The 24,979-nt window shown below is 39.2% G+C and overlaps 1 protein-coding gene across 4 annotated transcripts in view; it reads right to left on the bottom strand.

Annotated features, from left to right (window-relative positions):
- The window catches only part of LSM11 (LSM11, U7 small nuclear RNA associated), a 110,327-nt gene that overhangs the window by 58,924 nt on the left and 26,424 nt on the right, over nt 1-24,979 (bottom strand). For 2 of the 4 annotated variants that reach the window (XR_014056695.1, XM_081500523.1), the window contains exon 5: nt 10,232-10,339. The exons of the other annotated variants lie outside the window; for them this stretch is intronic. Coding sequence is in view for 1 of the 2 variants with exons in the window: in XM_081500523.1 (XP_081356649.1) it covers nt 10,232-10,339 (108 nt within the window). In the remaining variant the exon portion in view is untranslated. The remainder of the gene's footprint in view (nt 1-10,231; nt 10,340-24,979) is intronic. 4 annotated transcript variants of the gene reach the window in all.

The following is a 24,979-nucleotide window of genomic DNA, read 5'->3' as shown; positions in this document are numbered from 1 at the left end:
ATTGAGGGCAGGAGGAGAAGGGGATGACAGAGGATGAGATGGTTGGACGGCATCACCGACTCAATGGACATGGGTTTGGGTAGACTCCAGGAGTTGGTGATGGACAGGGCGGCCTGGCATGCTATGGTTCATGGGGTCACAAAGAGTCAGACATGCCTGAGCGACTGAACTGAACTGAGACTGAGACTGAGAGATTGGGTGTTGAGTACTTATGAAGAGATTGGGTGTTAGTGAATTATGAAACTTTTGAGCCTCCTTTCAAGGTTCAACCATTCTTTGAGAAGAAAGAGTAAAGTGGGTCAAAGCTGAAGGTCTCTGAGTTGATCTTTTGTGTCTGGTAATTTATAAACCAGTTTTATTGGACTGTATTTTCTAAAATGTAGCTAAAGTATTAGGTAGTAGATTGTGTTCAAGTATTCCATGATTTTTTTTCATGATATTTCACTTAATCATTAAAAATTAAATCAAAGAAAACAGTCCCAAAACAGTCATGATAGAATTGTAGAAAGTTCAAACCCACTCAGCTGGTAAACAAGACTGCGATATGGTAATGAGCCACTTAACCAGAGAACGACTACCCACATTTTCTTCCATGTGCTTATTCATGCAGAGATCTGAAGAATAATGAGAAGGAGCCAGCCCTATGAACTACGCATGTGAAAACTCCAAGTGGACAAGTAACATCAGAAGTTTAGAAGGGTGTATCTAGAGCTCCATATAAAAGGAGAGGGATTGGGGAGATAAGCAAGGACTTGGTGATGGTAGGTGCTTTGGGCAATCTACCTATCAAGTTACCCATGACATTTTTCGCAGAACTAGAAAAAATAATCCTAAAATTCATATGGAACCACAAAAGACCTAGAATTGCCAAAACAATCCTGAAGAAGAAGAACAAAGCAGGAGGCATAATCTTCCCAGACTTCAGACTACTCAAAACTACAGTAATCAAAACAACATGCTATTGGCAGGAAAACAGACATATGGATCAATGGAACAGAATAGAGAGCCCACAAATAAACCTACATACCTACAGTCAACTAATCTTCAACAAATGAGGCAATAGGAAAAAGTCTCTTTGGCAAGTGGTGTTGGGAAAGCTGGACATGTAAATCAATGGAGTTAGAGCACACCCTCACACCATACACAAAAACAAACTCAAAATGGCTTAAAGACTTAAACATAAGAAGAGAACACAGGCAAAATATTCTCTGACATTAATGGCACCAATGTTTTCTTCGGTCAATCTCCCAAGGCAAGGCAACAGAAAAACAAACCAAAATGGGACCTAATCAAACTTACAAGCAGCAAAGGAAACCACAAACAAAACGAAAAGAGAACCTACAGAATGGGAGAAAATATTTGCAAATGATGTGACAGATAAGGGTTTAATTATACAAACAGCTCATACAACTCAACAACAAAGAAAACAACCAACATAAAAATGAGCAGAAGACCTAAATAGACATTTCTCCAAAGAAGAAATACAGATGGCCAAGAGACTCATGAAAAGATGTTCAACATGGCCAATTATTAGAGAAATGCAAACCAAAACTATGATGAGGTACCACCTCACACTGATCAGAATGGCTGCCATTAAAAACTCTACAAATAGCAAATGCTGGCAAGGGTATGAAGAAAAGGGAACCCTCCTACACTGTTGGTGGGAAGATAAGTTGGTGCAGTCACTGTGAAAAACAGTATGGAGGTTCCTCAGAAAACCAAAAATAGAATTACCATATTATCCAGCAATCCCACTCCTGGGCATATATCTGGACAAATATATAATTCAAAAAGATATACACACCCTTATGTTCATAACAGCACTATTCACAACAGCCAAGATATGGATGTCCATCAACAGATGAATGGATAAAGAAGATGGGGTATATATAAATATATATGTATATATATATACATATATATAATAGAATACCACTCAGCCATAAAAAAGAATGAAATAATTTCATTTGCAGCAACATGGATGCAACTAGAGATTATCATACTAAGTGAAGTTAGAAAGAAAAAGACAAATACCATATGATATGTGGAATCTAAAATATGACACAAATGAACCTTTCTATGAAGCAGAAACAGAATCACAGTCATAGAGAACAGAATGGTGGTTGCCAAGAGGGAGGAGGTGGGGTAGAGTGGGAGGTTAGAGTCAGATGTAAATTTTTATATGTAGAATGTATAAACAACAAGGTCCTAGCACAGAGAACTCTATTCAATAGTCTAGTCTAGTATTAGTCGCTCAGTCGTGTCCGACTCTTTGCAACCCCATGGACTGTAGCCCACCAGGCTCCTCTGTCCATGAAATTCTCCAGGCAAGAAAACTGGAGTGGGTTGCCATTCCCTTCTCCACAGGATCTTCCTGACTCAGGGATCGATCCCTGGTCTCCTGCTATTCTATCATAAACCATAATGGAAAAGAATATATATATATTTTACATGTTCAATTCAATCACTCAGTCATGTCCATATAACTGAATCACTTTGTTGTACAGCAGTAAATCAACTATACCTCAATTTTAAAAAGTCACAAATCCCTCCCTTCAAAAATGTACACCTTATAATCTTTTAATAGTTTATGCTAAAGCATTTAAAAGTTTTAAAAAATAATTGGCGCTTTGAGGGCTGAAGTAAGTAATTACTTTCAGTTCAGTTCAGTCGCTCAGCCGTGTCCGACTCTTCGCGACCCCAAGAATCGCAGCACACCAGGCCTCTCTGTCCATCACCAACTCCCAGAGTTTACCCAAACCCATGTCCATTGAATCAGTGATGCCACCCAACCATCTCATCCTCTGTCGTCCCCTTCTCCTCCTGCCCCCAGTCCTTCCCAGCATTAGGGTCTTTTCCAGTGAGTCAACTCTCCGCATCAGGTGGCCAAAGTATTGGAGTTTCAGCTTCAACATCAGTCCTTCTAATGAACACCCAGGACTGATTTCCTTTAGGATGGACTGGTTGGATCTCCTTGCAGTCCAAGGGACTCTCAAGAGTCTTCTCCAACACCACAGTTCAAAAGCATCAATTCTTCGGCACTCAGCTTTCTTCACCATCCAACTCGCACATCCATACATGACCACTGGAAAAACCATAGCCTTGACTAGACGGACCTTTGTTGGCAAAGTAATGTCTCTGCTTTTAAATATGCTATCTAGGTTGGTCATAACTTTCCTTCCAAGGAGTAAGCATCTTTTAATTTCATGGCTGCAATCACCATCAGCAGTGATTTTGGAGCCCAAGAAAATAAAGTCTGACAGTTTCCACTGTTTCCCCATCTATTTCCCATGAAGTGATGGGACCAGATGCCATGATGTTAGTTTTCTGAATGTTGAGCTTTAAGCCAATTTTTTCACTCTCCTCTTTCACTTTCATCAAGAAAGTCATTACTTTACTTTCCTCAAAAGTTCCTCAGAGGGAACTATGACCACCAGAGATAGTGTATTCTGAAGCCCTAGGCCTGTTTTCATTGCCATGGTTGTCACAGGGCTCACTTTATTTATTTTTAAATTTTTCATTGGAGTATAGTTGTTTTACAATGTTGTGTTAGCTTCTGCTGTACAGCAAAGTCAATCAGTTATACATATACATTTTTCTATTCTTTTTTAGATTCTTTTCCCATATAAGTCATTACAGAGTATCATAGGGCTCACTTTAAAAACTTGAGTAGCAAACTGTATGGCAATAGTTTGATACTTATTTTTGAATCCAAAATACATTAATAGTGAATTTATATGTGAAAGATATGAATTTTGGTATCTCAGGGGCATTTATAAAGACCAGCTGAGTACTTCAAATAGTCATAACCTGCATTTGCATATTAGTTTACAGAATGGCTTCACAGTCATTTCCTCCTTGATACTCATAATAGTCCTAAGCTAAGAAGGTAAAACAGTTATTATCTCCTTGTTAAGATGAGGAAACAGGCTCCAAGAGAGCAAAGCTGTGACTGAAACCACATCTCCTAGGATAGGTTTTTAGAATCCAAATCCAATTTTATTCCACTATCCCACATTACTCCTCTGTTAATATTTCAGACCTTTTAATCTGAAGACTGTCGTGTCCTACAGAGATACTGTCGGTTTTTCTTGTATATCCCTGACCTCTGACCACGTTGGGCCAGATGCCATACATAGTAGACAGCTAGTAAATGGTTATTAACAGCTAGTAAATGGTTGTTAACTACTATGTTTTTTAAGTAAGCCCTGAAATCTATTTACATTTTCTAAAGGTTACCAGCAGGATATGAGCCACAGAGCAAATAAAAACTAATCTCTTCTGAATAGTAAAACCTTTTACTTCTTTTGTAGAAATAGTGATGTAACTTGTGTAGGACATTAACCAAGCCTCAAAGGCAGGAAATCCCAATAGATTTGGAGTAGCATAACACAAAGGCTCCTCAAGGGATGGGAAGACATACAAAGAACAAGCCACAGAACAGTTGGATGGCCTTGGATTACTTGTTTAGGGAATCCATTTCCAAAAAGAGCACTGCAATGTTTTCTAAAGATTATGTGCTGCTGGAAATTTTTAATTAGCTCCTGTGATCCTTGCATTTGAGAAATAGAATTGAGATGCTCAGTCACCAAATAAAAGTAGAAATGGATTTTCTAGATTTAAGGTGCTCTTAAGGTACTACCTGAATTGACGTCTACAGAACAGGATTTTTATAGGGCATTTGGAGACATTCAAGGGCCAAAATGCCAGAGTAGAAAGACTCTGGAGGGGGAAGACAAGATGGCCAAGGAGTAGGTGGATGTGGAGCATCTCTTTACATGGATGCATCAGGAATATATCTTCAGATGCAGAAGATCTTGCAGAGCACCAGCCGAGTACTGGCAGGAGTCCTTGACCACCAGAAAGGAATATATAGATCCATACAAAATTTAGTTAGATGAAGGAAGGAAGGGAAAAAGAGGAAGAGAGTGAGCGGGACCAGACCGGACACAGCTCCACCCATCAGCAGACAGTCTGTCTAAAGACTTTTCAAGCCCACAGCCACCTCCAGACCTGCCCCCTAGACATACTGCTGCCCTCTAGAGGGCTGAGACTCAGTTCCACCCAGCAGACGCCAGGCACCAGCCCTGCCCTCCAGGAAGCCTGCACTAGCCTCTGGATCAGCCTCACTCACCAGGGGGCAGATACCAGGCACAAGAAAACCACAATCCCACAGCCTGCAGACCCAGTCCACCCAGAGCAGGCCAGACCCTGCCCTGGGATCAGCTGGGCCCTGGCCCTGCCCACTAGCAGGCCAACAAAAAGTTTCAGGACACCCCAGGCCCCATACCCAAATGTGTGCCAGGAACCAGCCCCCTCCTCTTTATCCCACCTTCAGTGATCTGACACTAGCTCTGGGATCCCTGAGCCCTGCAACCAGACTCAAGGACCCAGATCTGCCTGCCAACAGTAGTCTGGCACTAGCTCACCTGTGGGTGAGCAATAGCCCCAGAGTCTTCTTCTGAACCCTGTTTTCACCCACTAGTGAGTTAGCACTAGCCCCAGGGCCTCCTAGGGTTTAAAAGTCAGCCACCTAGTGACCAGACCCTTCTAGCCAGCAGCAGCCACACAAAGCAGGGCCCGGCAACCAACCAAGTGAGGGGCCAGCCAAGCCTACCAGACCACCCACATGGTCAGTCGCCACATCAGAAGGACCCACACATCCCTCTTAGGCAGAACCCCTAGAGTATTTAGCTTGGGTGGCCAGAGGGGAGTGCACTGCTGGGATGCATAAGACATTTCCTACAGAGGACCCCTTCTTCAAGGTCAAGAAACATAACTAACTACAGACATAAATAAAACAAACAGCAACTCAGACAAAATGAGGTGACAGAGGAATATGTTCCAGGTGAAAGAACAAGAGAAAACCCCAGAAGAACTAAGTGAAGTGGAGATAGGCAACCTACCTGAGAAAGAGTTCAGAGTAATGATCTAAAGATGATCAAAGAATTCAGAAGAAGAATGGATGCACAAAGACATTTTTAACAAAAAGTTAGAAAATATTTTTTAAAAGCCCAGAGATGAACAATACAATAACTGAAAGGAAAAATACACTAGAAAGATGTAACAGTAGAGTAAATGATAAAGAGAAATGAATCAACAAGCTGGAAGACAGAGTAGTGGAAATCACTGCTGCTGATCAGAAAAAAGTAAAAATGAAAAGAAATGAGAACAGTTTAAGAAACCTCTGGGACAACATCAAGTACACTAAAATTCATATCATAGGTGTCCCAAAAGGAGAAGAGAGAGATAAAGGGTGTAAGAAGATATTTGAAGACATAATAGCTAAAAATATCTGTAACTTGGGGAAGGAAATAGTCACCTAAGTCCAGGAAGCAAAGAGTCCCACATAGAATTAACCCAAAATGGAACACACCACAACACATCGTAATCAAAATGACAAAAATTAGATATTAAAAGCAGCAAGGGAGAAGCAGCAAATAACATACAAGGGAACTCCCATAAGGCTATTAGCTGATTTTTCAACAGAAATTCTATAGTCCAGACAGAGTGGTACAATGTTTAAAGTGATGAAAGGTGAAAAGCTGAGAACCAAGAATACTTTACCCAGCAATGTTCTCTTTCAGAACTGATGGAGAAATAAAAAGATTTACAGATAACCAAAAGCTAAAAGATTTCAGCACCACCAAACCAGCTTTACAACAAATGTTAAAGAAACTTCTCTAGGCAAAAAAGAAAATGCCACAACTAGAAATAAGAAAATTACAAAATGAAAAAGCTCACTGATACAGTAAAGGTAGGAAATCATCCATACACAAAGCTAAGTAGGGAGGTTGTGAGACAAAAGTAGTAAAATTATCTATATTCACAATAAGCAGCTAAGGGATACATAAAACAATTAGATGTAAAATATGACATCAAAAACAGTAAATGTGAAAGGAGGAGAGTACAAATGCAGGGTTTTTAAATGCATTTGAAATTAAGAGATCAACAACTTAACACAATCATATATATATATATATATATATGGCACAGTCTCTCTCCCTATATATATAGACTGCTATAAAGGGCATTTAGAAATACTTGGCAATTTGAAAATCCTAGTTTGCTTGCCAGTAATTGAACTATGTTACTTTTGACAGAAAAAGATAGGAGCTTTAATGAAAACATAAGTGAGGCATGTTATACAAAGACCCATTTTTCAAGTCATCTTTTATAGGAAAGTGATAAGGTTAGATAAAAGAAATATTGAAGTAACTTTGATTAATTTAGTAGGCTTATCAGTGTTGTCCTTTGGACCTAATTGAACAAAGGAAAGGATACTGTAGTTGAAATTTTTTAGTTGTTAGGAACGTTTCACTTACTTTGAACTTCTCCCACATGGAAAAGTATGTATGTATTATCTCCACATGTAAAATATCTGCCTATATATATTTACTATTATATAATAAAGATTGGCTCTTTAATGCCGTCTCTTCTCCAAATTTTTAGATATCCCAAGAGCTCTCAAAATTGAATGATAAAAAGGGTGCCATAAGGTATCGCTTTAGTAATTAACTAGTTCTTTAATAAGGACTCAATTACTTTGTTTCATGATAAGGAAAAAAAAAATGTTCCAAGACAGAGTTACATTCGACATCTGGGAACCTCCTAACAGCTGGCTACCTAATGAATATGCATCTGCTTAAGAGGCTGTAGACCATTAATAAACCAATAGATGTAAAGCAGAAACAATCTTTGTCAGCTTCAAATGAGATTGGATGCAATGTGCTGTGAAGTGTCACTGTCACATTGAATCGAGTTTGGGAGGTTAACAATCCACTGTTAGCTACCCATGTCTTTGTAGCTCTACATTCGTGCTAACACTCTCCCCAAACTGGTGGCCACACTTCTTAAGCACTACTTCTTTCTCCTGAATGCCTGATTTGAGGCTTACAATGTCTATGCTTCAAAAATGTCTTCCATTTTGTTCTACTAAACCACACATTTGCCAAGACTCTTAAAGCAAAGGAGTCTTGGGCTTTCCTGGTGGCTCAGTGGTGAAGAATCCACCTGCCAGTACAGGAGACACAGGTTTGATCCCTGGTCCAGGAAGATCTCACATGCCCAACTAAGCCCCTGCACCACAACTACTGAGCCTGTTCCCTAAAGCCCGGGAACCCTGACTACTGAGCCTACATACCAGCAACTACTGAAGCCCGCATGCCTGTGTTCCGCAACAAGAAACAACTAGAGAGTAGCCCCTGCTCGCTACAACTAAAGAAAGGCCCACACAGCAACGAAGACTCAGCACAGCCAAAAACAAATAAAATTAAACAACAACAACAAAAGGAAAGACAGGGAAAGCCTTTGCTTTTCCAGATGGGAAAGGCAGGAAATATCAGGCTCAAGTTGATACAAGATGGCCTGGAAGCGAATTAGAAACTATTTAGAATGGAAATGCTATGTGTCTGCATTTGTAACTTGGGAACTGCTGGATCCCTCAAAGGCATCCCTCACTCCACATGCAGGTAGGAGTCAGGTGTTGATAACCAATCTAAATGAGACCCTCAAGTAAGTGGTGCACCTATCTAATAGTTGTGTGATCAGGACCACACTTTCCTAGTCTATTGATGAGATTTCTTGAGGGATATATGCATGAAAAACTTGTTTGAGATAATATCCTAGATGAGGGGATATTAGATCTAAGAGAACTTGCATTTTCACAGCTAAATGTCTACCCATCACTCTGTTTTCACTGAAGTACTTGCTTACATAGACTCATTGGAAAAGACCTTAATGCTGGGAAGGATTGGGGGCTGGAGGAGAAGAGGACGACAGAGGATGAGATGGCTGGATGGCATCACCAACTCAATGGATATGGGTTTGGGTAGACTCTGGGAGTTGGCGATGGACAGGGAGGCCTGAGGTGCTGTGATTCATGGGGTCGCAAAGAGTCGGACACGACTGAGTGACTGAACTGAACTGAACTAAGGGCAATTAGGAAAATTGGAAATTCTCATAAATTCAATTCAACTATCTTCTCTATTTTATTTGGCTTATCTTTTAAACTATGGCAAAAAATACATAATATATTTTATGTGTATAATGTGGTGAACTTATGTGTATAAATATGGTAAAATAACATCAAATTTGCCATTTTCATCATTTTAAAGTGTACAGTTCTATGACTTAGGTACATTCACATTATCATGCAACCATCATCACCATCCATCTCTAGAACTTTTCCATCTTCCCCAACTGAAAATGTGTATTCATTAAACACTAACTCCCCACTTGCCCCTCACCTCAGCCCCTGGAAACCACCATTCTACTTTCTCTCTGAATTTGACTACTCTAGAGACCTGATAGAAATGGATTCATATAGTATGTGTCCTTTTGTGTCTGACTTACTTCACTTAGCATGTCTTAAAGTTCATCCAAAGTTTAGAGTATGTCAGAATTTCATTCCTTTCAAGGCTGAATAGTATTCTATTTTGTGTACATACTTCCGGTTGTTGTTGTTGTAAAAGTATGTGTACATAATAGAATATTAGTCAGCCTTAAAAGGAAAAAATTCTGCCTGTTAGTTAAATGTACACTGTTTCCACTTACTGGTTGTTGTGAATAATGCTGCTATGAACATGGGTGTACAAATATCTGTTCGAGTTCCTGCTTTCAATTCTTTTAGGTATATACTCAGAAGTGAAACTATTGGATCATGTAATAATTCTGTGTTTAATTTTTCAGTTCAGTTCAGTTGCTCAGTCGTGTCCAACTCTTTGCGACCCCATGAATCGCAGCACACCAGGCCTCCCTGTCCATCACCAACTCCCCAGAGTTTACCCAAACGCATGTCCATCGAGTCAGTGATGCCATCCAACCATCTCATCCTCTGTCGTCCCCTTCTCCCCAATCCTTCCCAGCATCAGGGTCTTTTCCAATGAGTCAACTCTTCACAGGAGGTGGCCAAAGTATTGGAGTTTCAGCTTCAACATCAGTCCTTCCAATGAACACCCAGGACTGATCTCCTTTAGGATGGACTGGTTGGATCTCGTTGCAGTCCAAGGGACTCTCAACAGTCTTCTCCAACACCACAGTTCAAAAGCATCAATTCTTCTGCGCTCAGCTTTCTTCACAGTCCAACTCTCACATCCATACATGACTACTGGAAAAACCATAGCCTTGACTAGACGGACCTTTGTTGGCAAAGTAATGTCTCTGCTTTTTAATACACTATTAATTTTTAGGAAGTGTCATTTGGCTTATTTTTTATTTTGGTTCATCTTACCTTAATATGGGGCCCTTGATTGCGTTCCATTTTCTCCCCTTGGTCTTTGCAAGAAGAAAGCTCTTAGACTTTATTCTGTTTATTTTGATTTTTTTTCTCATTTCATGGCTGGAAAATAAATGAAAATGTATACCATGGGAATAAGTTTAAAAATGGGAATTAAGACTCACCCATTCCCTATGCCAGGAAAGTGTTTTATTACAAATGAGGTATTCTGTCACAAATTGAGAATTTTGGTTGTCTTTGAAAGAACCCATAGTATCAAATACAAATGTAAAAGTCCGTAATCTCTCAGTCGTGCAAGCAACTCCTTTGTTAAATAAAACATTACCTTGAATTCTTACACAGAAATTTTTACATTACTTGTAGGAATGTAAGATCCATTTCTCCCCAAAACTATATAAAAATCGACACCACATCTACCACCCCATTTAATATGCTCACATTACAGATGCAAAGTCAAATACCAAAAACTTCAAATGATAGGCTCAGTGATAAAAGGAAGTGGTTTAGAAGGGAAGAAGAGGTTGTATTGTTCATGCAACTATGATAATATTCTATGTCACAAACTAGTGGGAAATCATATATTTCGATATGCAATAATAATCTCTAACTCTGAATGGCAGGGGAGACATTTATTTGAAGGAATTCTAATGCCATACTAGCAGGCAGATGTAATTATACTTGTAGCATTTTCAATACAAAAATGACAAAAACAATTTTTGTTTTTAAAGAAAAATTTTCCTAAGAAATTGTCATGCATCTCGTATGTACAACTGCACATCTTAAACACTAACAAACAGCTTAAACTCGGAACATGTATGTAATAATATTCATTTATCCCTTGTAACATATGTGTGAGGCAACCTCCTTTTATTATTCTTTTTTCCCCCCTTTACCACACCATGTTCCAAAACTGTTAGGTTCAGTTGGTTTCAGTTAGGAGTGCAATCTGGGAGGATGTTATTTTTCTCTGCCAAGGCTATATGTTATATTTTTATTGTTATATGGCAAGTATGGGCCCCATGCTGGGGATTTTTCTATGCGCTTCCCAGCCATAAGTGCTGTGGTTGATCAAATTCTTCAGTAATTCTAAGTCATTATTTAAATTCCTGTTGTAGCTTTCAAAATTACATATTTTATACTTTAAAAGGAATTTTCAAAATTTGTTATTGGATGGGAAAAAAACATCAAAAACTTTGAAAAGATGAGACTATATAACTCTTTGTAGCTAAAAAGAACAATAAAATATACAAGATCTGCTTAGGAAATACATAGGATTAACATGGCTCTGAGTCAACTAACATCTTTTCCATTCCCTCTGCCACCATTCTCATTTGATTTCAAAAAGACTTTTCACAAACACCTTGTAACAGCTTCCTAACTGGTTTCCATGTTTCTAATCTTCCCTTCATTTCAGAAATTTTATGCATCTTTCTCCACTCATAACATTCCCAACTGAATCAAGTCTAGATATTCAGGGCCATCTAACCACAGGCTACCTCTCCAGATTTTATCCACCAGCTCTGCTCACACGCACCAACCAAGGGAAACCGCTCCCCAGTGCAGGCACACTCAGCGGTTGTTCCCCCATCACTGAACTGGGATCCTGGAGGCCTTCACCTGGACTCACGGTCTGTCTGTTGAAACACCCATACTTCTCTGTGAAGACTGAGGAACTTAGGGAAATTGATCACTCTCTCTTTCTGTGGATAATTATATCAATAATAACAACAGAGTAGGCACTTACAACTGATAGTTCCCTCTCTGGGTGGAAAACAATAATAATATTATAATCATGGTTCTATTAACCTTTATGATCAGCTATGTGCCAGGCATTATGCTAAAAAGCTTTTGGGCATTCTCCCATTGAATTCTCATGATGTCCTGTCAGTTGAAATTATTATACAATGAAGTTACAGCTTGTGTTGGGTTTGATTGTAGAAGCATGAATATGACAGATATTGGGTAGTATCAGAATTGCCCTTGAAAATCCCTGAAGTTGTCATGGATTTGTGTATATAAGCCTACACAACTATATATGCATAAACACATAGAGTTACATACATAATAAAATATATGTAAAGTGGAGTAATTGTAATTGTATGGACCTGAGTCTTTAAACACTAGGACACACTCGAAGAGTCAGGTGGAAACTGAACCCAGCAGAGGAAACAGCAGACTTGGGCCTCCCACCATCTCTTCCAGGCCAAACATGCTCAAAGAAGAAAGGGTCGGAGAAGAGCCTATACTCTTTATCAAGTGCTACTGAAATAACACACAAATCCACAGTGTAGGCCTCATTTTCCAGATTAGGAGCACACAGGGGCTCAGCAGAGTTGAAGAAAATGGCCCACGGTCCTGGCAGCTCTTCTGACTCCCAAGCCTGTGCTGTTACCCAGCCTGCTGGAGGTGTGGCACGTGGCCCCTTAGAGCTGCACACATGCTGCTTTGCTGCTTTGACTTGTGCTTGATCGGCTGTCTTTCCTCCACAACAGTGGATGTGTTGAGTGTTCAGGCCCTGCTGACTCAGTGCCCAGGGCGCTAAGGACACAGCCCTGAGGAAATGTCACAGTTAGGCTGCCGGAACTCACGCCCATCCGGGTGTTGGTTGTTTATACAGATTGGTTTTTCCTTCTCTGTGCAGCATACTATTTTTTTTTTCAGAAAACAAAGGACTCTTCTGCCCATCATATTTCAATTACACTAGGCTAGCTTCTTTTTCCAGAAGGAGAAACTGAGGTCCTATAACTTTCTTGATAGAGATAGGAAAAAAACTGAGACTAAATATTTCCAGAGAACATACAACTTGATTCTCAAATTGTTAGCACCACTAACACCAGATGAGATCTTTAAAAAAAAACAAAACAGAAACCTATGATATGGGAGGAGAACCACTGACATTGACAGAGCTGAGAATACAGACTTCTCAGTGATTCAGGTCAGCGGAACACTGGGGAAACGAGGTCCTGTGGCATACAGCACAGCAATCAGTGGCAGAGCTAGAAGGAGCCTGAGAACCCTAGCACACACAGTGCTACACCCTGCACAGTTTACAGCTTCCAAACGGAAGAGGAAAATATCTCATGGAGTTCAGGATATAATCTGTTGCATGATTACACGTGTCAAGAGAGCCAGCAAAACCAATTAAAGGAAAGTCTACAAAATATATTAATTGTTTTTTTAAAAAATTATTTATTTATTCTTGGTTGCACTGGGTTTTCGTTGCTGTGCAGGCTTTCTCTAGTTGCAATGAATGGGGGCTACTGTTCACTGAGGTGCGTGGCCTTCTCTTGCTGTGGAGCACAGGCTCCAGGCACACAGGCTTCAGCCATTGTGACTCACAGGCTTTAGATGCTCTGTGGCATGTGGGATCTTCCCAGATCAGGGATGGAACCTGTGTCTGCTGCATTGGCAGGCAGATTCTTATCCACTGTTGTTGTTGTTCAGCTGCCCAGTTGTGTCTGACTTTGCGACCCCATGGACTGCAGCATGCCAGGATTCCCTGTCCTTCACCATCTCCTGGAGCTTGCTCAAACTCATGTCCATTGAGTCAGTGATGCCATCCAATCATCTCATCCTCTGTCATCCCCTTCTCCTCCTGCCTTCAATCCTTCCCAGCATCAGGGTCTTTTCTAATGAGTTGGCTCTCACATCAGGTGGGCAAAGTATTGGGGCTTCAGCTTCAGCAACAGTCATTCCAATGAATATTCAAGGTTGATTTCCTTTAGGATTGACTGGTTTGATCTCCTTGCAGTCCAAGGGACTCTTAAGGATCTTCAACACCACAGTTCAAAAGCATCAATTCCTTGGCAGTCAGCCTTCTTTATGGTCCAACTGTTACATCCACACATGACTACTGGAAAAACCATAGCTTTGACTAGATGGAACTTTGTCAGTAAAGTAACGTCTCAGTAAAGTAACATCAGTAAAGTAACATACTGTCTAGGTTGGTTATAGCTTTCTTTCCAAAGAACAAGCATCTTTTAATTGCATGGCTACAGTCATTATCTGCAGTGATTCTGGAGCCCAAGAAAATAAAGTCTGTCACCATTTCCATTTTTTCGCCATCTGCCATGAAGTGATGGAACCAGGTGCCATGATCTTAGTTTTGTTTTGTTTTGTTTTTTTAATAAATTTATTTATTTTAGTTGGGGGCTAATTACTTTAAAATATTGTAATAGTTTTTGCCATACATTGACATGAATCAGCCATGAGTTTACATGTGTTCCCCTTCCTGGACCCCCCACCCACCTCCCTCCCCATCCCATCCCTCTGGGTCATCCCATTGCCCCGGCCCTGAGCCTTTGTCTCATGCATCGAACATGGAATGGTGTTCTGTTTCACATATGATAATATACATGTTTCAATGCTATTCTCCCAGAACGTCCCACCCTCACCTTCTCCCTCAGAGTCCATAAAATTGTTCTATGCATCTGTGTCTCTTATTCTGTCTCGCATATAGGGTTATCGTTACCATCTTTCAAATTCCATATATATGCATTAGTATACTGTATTGTTGTTTTTCTTTCTGGCTTACTTCACTCTGTGTTATGGGCTCCAGTTTCATCCATCTCAGTAGAACCGATTCAAATGTATTTTTTTTAATGGCTGAGTAATATTCCATTGTGTATATGTACCACAGCTTCCTTATCCATTCGTCTGCTGATGGACATCTAGGTTGCTTCCATGTCCTGGCTATTGTAAACAGTGCTGCGATGAACATTGGGGTACATGCGTCTCTTTCAATTCTGGTTTCCTCAGTGTGTATGCCCAGCAGTGGGATTGCTGGGTCATATGGCAGTTCTATTCCCAGTTTTTTAAGGAATCTCCACACTGTTCTCCATAGTGGCTGTACTAGTTTGCATTCCCACCAACAGTGTAAGAGGGTTCCCTTTTCTCCACACCCTCTCCAGCATTTATTGCTTGTAGACTTTTGGATAGCAGCCATTCTGACTGGTGTGAAATGATACCTCATTGTGGTTTTGATTTGCATTTCTCTAATAATGAGTGATGTTGAGCATCTTTTCATGTGTTTGTTAGCCATCTGTATGTCTTCTTTGGAGAAATGTCTGTTTAGTTCTTTGGCCCATTTTTTGATTGGGTCGTGTGTTTTTCTGGAATTCAGCTGCAGAAGTTGCTTGTATATTTTTGAGATTAATTGTTTGTCTGTGGCTTCGTTTGCTATTATTTTCTCCCATTCTGAAGGCTGTCTTTTCACCTTGCTTATAGTTTCCTTTGTTGTGCAAAAGCTTTTAATTTTAATTAGGTCCCATTTGTTTATTTTTGCTTTTATTTCCAATATTCTGGGAGGTGGGTCATGGAGGATCCTGCTGTGATTTATGTCGGAGAGTGTTTTGCCTATGTTTTCCTCTAGGAGTTTTATAGTTTCTGGTCTTACGTTTAGATCTTTAATCCATTTTGAGTTTATTTTTGTGTATGGTGTTAGGAAGTGTTCTAGTTTCATTCTTTTACAAGTGGTTGACCAGTTTTCCCAGCACCACTTGTTAAAGAGATTGTCTTTTCTCCATTGTATATTCTTGCCTCCTTTGTCGAAGATAAGGTGTCCATCTGTGCGTGGGTTTATCTCTGGGCTTTCTATTTTGTTCCATTGATCTATATTTCTATCTTTGTGCCAGTACCATACTGTCTTGATGACTGTGGCTTTGTAGTAGAGCCTGAAGTCAGGCAGGTTGATTCCTCCAGTTCCATTCTTCTTCCTCAAGATTGCTTTGGCTATTCGAGGTTTCTTATATTTCCATACAAATTGTGAGATGATTTGTTCTAGTTCTGTGAAAAACACCATTGGTAGCTTGATAGGGATTGCATTGAATCTATAGATTGCTTTGGGTAGTATACTCATTTTCACTATATTAATTCTTCCGATCCATGAACACGGTATATTTCTCCATCTGTTTGTGTCCTCTTTGATTTCTTTCATCAGTGTTTTATAGTTTTCTATATATAAGTCTTTTGTTTCTTTAGGTAGATATATTCCTAAGTATTTTATTCTTTTTGTTGCAATGGTGAATGGTATTGTTTCCTTAATTTCTCTTTCTGTTTTCTCATTATTGGAGTATAGGAATGCAAGGGATTTCTGTGTGTTAATTTTATATCCTGCAACTTTACTATATTCATTGATTAACTCTAGTAATTTTCTAGTAGAGTCTTTAGGGTTTTCTATGTAGAGGATCATGTCATCTGCAAACAGTGAGAGTTTTACTTCTTCTTTTCCTATCTGTATTCCTTTTATTTCTTTTTCAGCTCTGATTGCTGTGGCCAAAACTTCCAAAACTATGTTGAATAGTAGTGGTGAAAGTGGGCATCCTTGCCTTGTTCCTGACTTTAGTGGAAATGCTTTCAATTTTTCACCATTGAGGATAATGTTTGCTGTGGGTTTGTCATATATAGCTTTTATTATGTTGAGGTATGTTCCTTCTATTCCTGCTTTCTGGAGGGTTTTTATCATAAATGGATGCTGAATTTTGTCAAAGGCTTTTTCTGCATCTATTGAGATAACCATATGGTTTTTTTCTTTCAATTTGTTAATGTGGTGTATTACATTGATTGATTTGCGGATGTTAAAAAAACCTTGCATTCCTGGGATAAAGTCCACTTGGTCATGATGTATGATCTTTTTAATATGATGTTGGATTCTGTTTGCTAGAATTTTATTAAGGATTTTTGCATCTATGTTCATCAGTGATATTGGTCTGTAGTTTTCCTTTTTTGTGACATCTTTGTCTGGTTTTGGAATTAGGGTGATGGTGGCCTCATAGAATGAGTTTGGAAGTTTACCATCTTCTGCAATTTTCTGGAAGAGTTTGAGTAGGATAGGTGTTAGCTCTTCTCTAAATTTTTGGTAGAATTCCGCTGTGAAGCCGTCTGGTCCTGGGCTTTTGTTTGCTGGAAGATTTCTGATTACAGTTTCGATTTCCGTGCTTGTGATGGGTCTGTTAAGATCTTCTATTTCTTCCTGGTTCAGTTTTGGAAAGTTATACTTTTCTAAGAATTTGTCCATTTCTTCCAAGTTGTCCATTTTATTGGCATATAGCTGTTGGTCGTAGTCTCTTATGATCCTTTGTATTTCTGTGGAGTCTGTTGTGATCTCTCCATTTTCATTTCTAATTTTGTTGATCTGATTCTTCTCCTTTTGTTTCTTGATGAGTGTGGCTAATGGCTTGTCAATTTTGTTTATCTTCTCGAAAAACCAGCTTTTAGTTTTGTTGATTTTTGCTATGGTCTCTTTTGTTTCTTTTGCATTTATTTCTGCCCTAATTTTTAAGATTTCTTTCCTTCTACTGACCCTGGGGTTCTTCATTTCTTCCTTCTCTAGTTGCTTTAGGTGTAGAGTTAGTTGATTTATTTGATTTTTTTCTTGTTTCTTGAGGTACGCCTGTATTGCTATGAACCTTCCCCTTAGTATTGCTTTTACAGTGTCCCATAGGTTTTGGGTTGTCGTGTTTTCATTTTCATTCGTTTCTATGCATAATTTGATTTCTTTTTTGATTTCTTCTGTGATTTGTTGGTTATTCAGAAGCGTGTTGTTTAGCCTCCATATGTTGGAACTTTTAATAGTTTTTTTCCTGTAATTGAGGTCTAATCTTACTGCATTGTGGTCAGAGAAGATGGCTGGGATGATTTCAATTTTTTTGAATTTACCAAGGCTAGATTTATGGCCCAGGATGTGGTCTATCCTGGAGAAAGTTCCATGTGCACTTGAGAAAAAGGTAAAATTGATTGTTTTGGGGTGGAAAGTCCTGTAAATATCAATTAAATCTAATTTGTCTATTGTATCATTTAAAGTTTGTGTTTCCTTGTTAATTTTCTGTTTAGTTGATCTATCCATATGCGTGAGTGGAGTATTAAAGTCTCCCACTATTATTGTGTTATTGTTAATTTCTCCTTTCATACTTGTTAGTATTTGCCTTATATATTGTGGTGCTCCTACATTGGGTGCATATATATTTATGATTGTTACGTCTTCTTCTTGGATTGATCCTTTGATCTTTATGTAGTGTCCTTCTTTGTCCCTTTTCACATCCTTTATTTTAAAGTCTATTTTATCTGAAATGACTATTGCGACTCCTGCTTTCTTTTGGTCTCCGTTTGCATGAAATATGTTTTTCCATCCCTTCACTTTCAGCCTGTGTGTGTCCCTAGTTTTGAGGTGGGTCTCTTGTAGACAGCATATATAGGGGTCTTGTTTTTGTATCCATTCAGCCAGGCTTTGTCTTTTGGTTGGGGCATTCAACCCATTTACATTTAAGGTAATTATTGATAAGTATGATCCCGTTGCCATTTACTTTGCTGTTTTGAGTTTGTGTTGAAACATCCTTTCTGTGTTTCCTGTTTAGAGAAGATCCTTTAGCATTTGTTGGAGAGCCGGTTTGGTGGTGCTGAATTCCTTCAGCTCTTGCTTGTCTGTAAAGCTTTTGAATTCTCCTTCATATCTGAATGAGATCCTTGCTGGGTACAGTAATCTGGGTTGTAGATTATTCTCTTTCATTACTTTAAGTATGTCCTGCCATTCCCTTCTAGCCTGAAGGGTTTCTATTGAAAGATCAGCTGTTATCCTTATGGGGATCCCCTTGTGTGTTATTTGTTGCTTTTCCCTTGCTGCTTTTAATATTTGTTCTTTGTGTTTGATCTTTGTTAATTTGATTAATATGTGTCTTGGGGTGTTTCGCCTTGGGTTTATGCTGTTTGGAACTCTCTGGGTTTCTTGGACTTCTGTGACTATTTCTTTCCTCATTTTAGGGAAATTTTCAACTATTATCTCCTCGAGTATTTTTTCATGGCCTTTCCTTTTATCTTCTTCTTCTGGGACTCCTATGATTCGAATGTTGGGGCGTTTCATATTGTCCCAGAGGTCCCTGAGGTTTTCCTCATTTCTTTTGATTCTTTTTTCTTTTTTCCTCTCTGCTTTGTTTATTTCCATCATTCTATCTTCTACCTCACTTATCCTCTCTTCTGCCTCCGTTATTCTACTGTTGGTTCCCTCCAGAGTGTCTTTTATCTCCTTTATTTCATTATTCATTCTATATTGACTCCTTTTTATTTCTTCTAAGTCCTTGATAAACATTTCTTGCATTTTCTCAATCCTTGTCTCCAGGCTATTTATCTGTAACTCCATTTTGCTTTCAAGATTTTGGATCATTTTTATTATCATTATTCTAAATTCTTTTTCAGATAGACTCCCTATCTCCTCCTCTTTTGTTTGGTTTTGTGGGCATTTCTTATTTTCCTTTACTTGCTGAGTATTTCTCTGCCTTTTCATCTTGTTTAGATTGCTGTGTTAGGCGTGGCCCTTCTGTATTCTGGTAGTATGAAGTTCCTCTTTATTGTGGAGGTTCCTCACTGTGGGTGGGGTTGGACAGGTGGTTTGTCAAGGCTTCCTGGTTGGGGGAGCTTGTGTCGGTGTTCTGGTGGGTGGAGCTGGATTTCTGCTCTCTGGAGTGCAATGGAGTGACCAGTATTAATTTTTGAGATGTCTATGGATTTGGTGTGCCTCTGGGCAGCCTGTATATTGATGCTCAGGGCTATGTTCCTGCGTTGCTGAAGAATTTGCGTGGTATGTCTTGCTCTGGAAGTTATTGGCTCTTGGGTGGAGCTTGGTTTCAGTGTATGTGTGGAGGCTATTGGATGGTCTCTTATTATTTAATGTTTCCCCTGGCTTTCAGTCTTATTCTTGCAGTAGCCTCAAGACTTCTCCATCCATACAGCATCAATAATAAAACTTTTAGGTTAATGGTGAAAAGATTCTCCACAGTGAGGGATACCCAGAAAGGTTCGCTGAGTTACATGGAGAGATGAGGTGAGGGGCGGGGTTGAGGTGACCAGGAGGGGAAGAGGGAAATTCAAATGAGGAGAGAGCAATCTAGCCAGTAAGCACTTCCCTCTGTGCTTTCCACAGTCTGGAACCCTCAGAGTGGTTCACAGAGATACATAGAGAGGGGGGAGGAAGGTAATAGAGGTGAGCATGAGTAGAAAGGGAGGAATCAAGAGGGGAGAGAGAGATCTGGGCAGTATCCTCTTCCTGAAGTGTTCTCCGGTACCCAGAACACCCTCAGAGATTCACAGAATTGGGTTGAGAAGAGAAGGAGGAGGGTGGGAGATAGAGGTTCCCTGGGGGAGAAGAAAGAGCATCAATAGGGGGAGAGAGTAATCAGGCTAGTGATCACACTCCTGAGTAAAAATGGGTCCTAAAGATTGGGTTCTTAAATGTACAAAACTGATATCAAATATGTAAAACAAAGATTAAAAATCAAGAGTAGAGGTTAGACTCTTATAAAACTTACAATATAAAAAAAAGAAGAAAAAAAGGAAACAGTGTAAAAAGAAAAAAAACAGTAAAACAGTAGAAAAAGAAACAGTAAAAAAAGTAAAACAGGAAAAAAACAGTAAAAAAAGAAAACACAAAAGGTATAAGATATATGTATGCAGTTTGCTTCAAAAATGGGGTTTTTTTTTTTTGCAAGTTAATAGTGGGTTATGAAAATGAAAGTTAAAGGTGTAATAGAGGACTTGAAAAAGGAAAGAAGAGAAAAAAAATTTTTTTTAATTAAAAAAAAAAATAGTAAAAAAATATATATCCCAGACTTTCTCTGGCGCTATTGTGAGCAGTGTGGGGACTGCTCAGTTTCAGACAGATCCTTGTTCTTGCTTATACTTTTCAAGATCTATAGGTCCCTTTCAATGCAGTCGGTATTAACTACAGGGATTTTAATCTGTTGGCCTGTCACTTCCAAGACTCTTCCCTCTGTTTATTTGGCTTCTGTTTGGAGGTCTCTTCAGTATCTAATTTCCGCCCTGCAACAAAGGGGTGGAGGTGGTCTCTTTAGGTTCACTTGTTCAATCGTGCTGTGCGGAGGGAGGAACACTGCAAACCTGGCGTGTGTGTGGTGAGCTCGCAGTGTCTCCATGATCTTAGTTTTTTGAATGTTGATTTTAAGCCAGTTTTTCACTCTCCTCTTTCACCTTCATCAAGAGGCTCTTTAGTTCCTCTTTGCTTTCTGTCATAAGGGTGATGTCATCTGCATATCTGAGGTTACTGATATTTCTCCCAGCAACCTTGATTCCAGCTTGTGCTTCATCCAGTCCAGAATTTCGCATGATGTACTCTGCATATAAGTAAAATAAACAGGGTGAAGATATGCAGCTTTGATGTAATTCAGAACTCCTTTCTGAATTTTGAACCAGTCTGTTGTTCCATGTCCGGTTCTAACTGTTGCTTCTTGACCTGCATACAGGTTTCACAGGAGGCAGGTAAGGTGGTCTGGTATTCTCATCTCTTGAAGAATTTTCAACAGTTTGTTGTGATCCACACAGTCAAAGGCTTTGGCATAGTCAATGAAGCAGAAATAGATGTTTTTCTGGAATTCTCTTGCTTTTTCTATGATCTAACAGATGTTGGCAATTTGATCTCTGGTTCCTCTGCCTTTTCTAAATCCAGCTGGAACATCTTGAAGTTCTTGGTTCACATACTGTTGAATCCTTGCTTGGAGAATTTTGAGCATTACTTTACTAGCGTGTGAGATGAGTGCAATTGTGTGGTAGTTTGAGCATTCTTTGGCATTGCCTTTCTTTGGGATTGGGATGAAAACTGACCTTTTCCAGTCCTGTGGCTACTGCTGAGTTTTCCAAATTTGCTGGCATATTGAGTGCAGCACTGCAACAGCATTATCTTTTAAGATTTGAAATAGCTCAACTGGAATTCCATCACCTCCACTAGCTTTGTTCATAGTGATGCTTCCTAAGGCCCACTTGATCAAGGTGTCTGGCTCCAGGTGAGTGATCACACCATTGTGGTTATCTAGGTCTTTAGATCTTTTTTGTATAGTTCTTCTGTGTATTCGTGCCACCTCTTTTCAATATATTCTGCTTCTGTTAGATCCATACCATTTCTGTCCTTTATTGTGCCCATCTTTGCATGAAATGTTCCCTCAGTATCTCTAATTTTCTTGAAGAGATCTCTAGTCTTTCCCACTCTATTGTTTTCCTCTATTTCTTTGCATTGTTCACTTAGGAAAGCTTTCTTATCTCTCCGTGCTATTCTTTGGATCTCTGCATGCAGATGGGTATATCTTTCCTTTTCTCCTCTGCCTTTTGCTTGTCTTCTTTTTTCAGCTATTTGTAAAGCCTCCTCAGCTAACCCATTTTGCCTTTTTTGCATTTCTTTTTCTTAGGGATGGTTTTGGTCATTTCCTCCTGTACAATGTTATGAAATTCTGTCCATAGTTCTTCAGGCACTCTGTACTACCAGGGAAGCCTCAAAGTTAATTTTCAAATAGCTTAGGGCAATACTTCCCAACATGTGGGTATTTTGGATTTTCTGTTTGTTTAGGTTGGCTTGGTGATTTTGGGTAGCACGTGGATATTCTTTCTTCTTTGGGGGGAAGGGACATTTTTAAAGGTTTTTCCCCCAGCTTTATTGAGGTAACAAAAGGTAACAGAGGTTTATTGAGGTATAATTGACAAAACTGTAAGATATTTAACATGTTCATTTTAACGATTTGATTGATACACGTTTACATTGTGAAAGGATTCCCCCACCTACTTCATTAACACATCCATCACCTCATATACTTTTTTTTTTTATGAGATCATGTAAGTTTTACTATCTAAGCAACTTCAGTTATACGATACAATGTTACAAACTGAAGTCACCATGTTTTACTTCAGATCTTCAGAACTTATTCATCTTATAGGCAAAAGTCTGTACTCTTTTACCAATCTCTCCCTATTTCTCTCACCTCTCAACCACTTTTCTACTTTTTGTTTGTATGAGTTTGATTTTTTTATTCCACTACAAGTGATAATGTACAGTATTTGTCTTCCTCTGTCTGACTTATTTCACTTAGCATAATGCCCTTATGCTCCATCCATGCTTTCACAAATGGCAAGATTTCCATCTTTGTTATGGCTGAATAATATTCTGTTGTACATATATTCCATATCTTTATCCACTCATTCATTGATAGACACTTAGGTTGTTTCCATATCTTGGCTATTGTAAATAATATTGCAGTGTACTTGGGAGTGCAGATATCTCTTTTATATCCTGTTTTCATTTCCTTTGGATATAAACCAGAAGTAGAATTCTGTACAGTAGTTCTACTCTTAATTTTCTGAGGAACTCCATACTCCTCCGTAGTCGCTATACCAATTTACATTCCCATCAACAGTGCACGAGGGTTCCCTTTTCTCCATATCCTCAACAACACTTGTTGTCTCATGTCTTTTTGGTAATAGTCATTCTCATAGGTGTGAGGTGATATTTCATTGTGGTTTTGAAAAGTTTAATAATTACCTGCTTTTTTTTTCTTTTTTAATTTCTCACTATTTATGGCAAGCGAAGTTGACTTTCCATTTATGATAGTGATATAAAAAATCTTTTTGAATTTAAGTGAAAATGAGAAAATTTAAACACAACTATTCCTAAAATAACAATACCATGGTACTTTGACAAGGTAAAAATTGTGATGGTGATATGAGTGGGGCAGAACTTGAGGAGACACTGGCATATGAAATAACTGCACATCTCTTTTCAAAGCTTTGATCACTGATCCCAAGAGAAACTCCAGGGAAGGTCAAAGGCCAGAGTGTTCTATTTAATGCATTTTCCATCCAGATTCTTATGCAAGAAATGTCCAAAATGCTCTTAAGTTGCTCCTAGCAGTGGATCTCTTCCCCATCAACATAAGGCACATTTCTTCAAGAACTCTTATTCATTTACCTCAAGTTACCTCAATTGTTCAGAGCAGTGATCTTCAAAGGTAGGTTCACACAGACCCAGGTTAATGCCAGAGGATCCGTGAGGCATGACAAGAATGGAGTATCTATTTGTATTTATGATGTCTAAAATATAGAAAAATACATTTACTAATGACTAATATGTAGACTGACAATAGAGCAGATGTCTATTTTATAATTGTACATATTTTGGGGTAGGACACTAAACACCATTTATGAATAGGATGTTCAACCCAAAAAGTGTGATTACTACCAAATGTGATAAAGAGGTTGTTAAGACTAGGACTTGCACTACTGGTGTGTTTGTGAACTCTTTGCTCTAGGCATGCTTGCTCTCTCCTCTATCTATCCCTGAGTGCAAGAGGGTAGAAAACCCTGAAGACACCACTCTCGAATAAACATGTGTGTCCAAGAGGCAGCCCTCACATGGGAAGGATCATAGGCTGTTTCTTACAGTCCTTGAAAAGTGAAAGTGAAAGTCACTCAGTCATGTCTGGCTTTTTGCCACCCCATGGACTATATACAGTCCATGGAATTCTTCAGGCCAGAATACTGGAGTGGGTAGCCTTTCCCTTCTCCAGGGGATCTTCCCAACCCAGGGATCGAACCCAGGTCTCCCACATTGCAGGCGGATTCTTTACCAGCTGAGCCACAAGGGAAACCCAAGAACTGGAGTGGGTAGCCTATCCCTTCTCCAGGGGATCTTTCCCAACCTAGGAATTGAACTGGGGTCTCCTGCATTGCAGGCAGATTCTTTACAGAGTTATCAGGGAAGCCCTGATACAGTCCTTTGGAGATTTCAAAACCCAACCATCTTGCTTCAGGTCCAAATTTAAAAAAAGAAAGAAGACCTAAGGCACAAATGGACTGGGTTCCCAAATCTTCCTAGTATTCATCAATAACTCGGAGTTAATCTTTCTGTAAAATAGTTTATAGTAATCCATTTTCTTAGAAAAGATCTATTAATAGTCAATGTGGCAGAAATAGACATTT

The sequence above is a fragment of the Giraffa tippelskirchi genome, chromosome 6 (assembly GCF_054371585.1).
Source record: "Giraffa tippelskirchi isolate mGirTip1 chromosome 6, T2T-mGirTip1v1.2.pri, whole genome shotgun sequence".
NCBI classification, from domain to species: Eukaryota; Metazoa; Chordata; class Mammalia; order Artiodactyla; family Giraffidae; genus Giraffa; species Giraffa tippelskirchi.
This window is presented reverse-complemented; position numbering and strand designations above follow the sequence as displayed.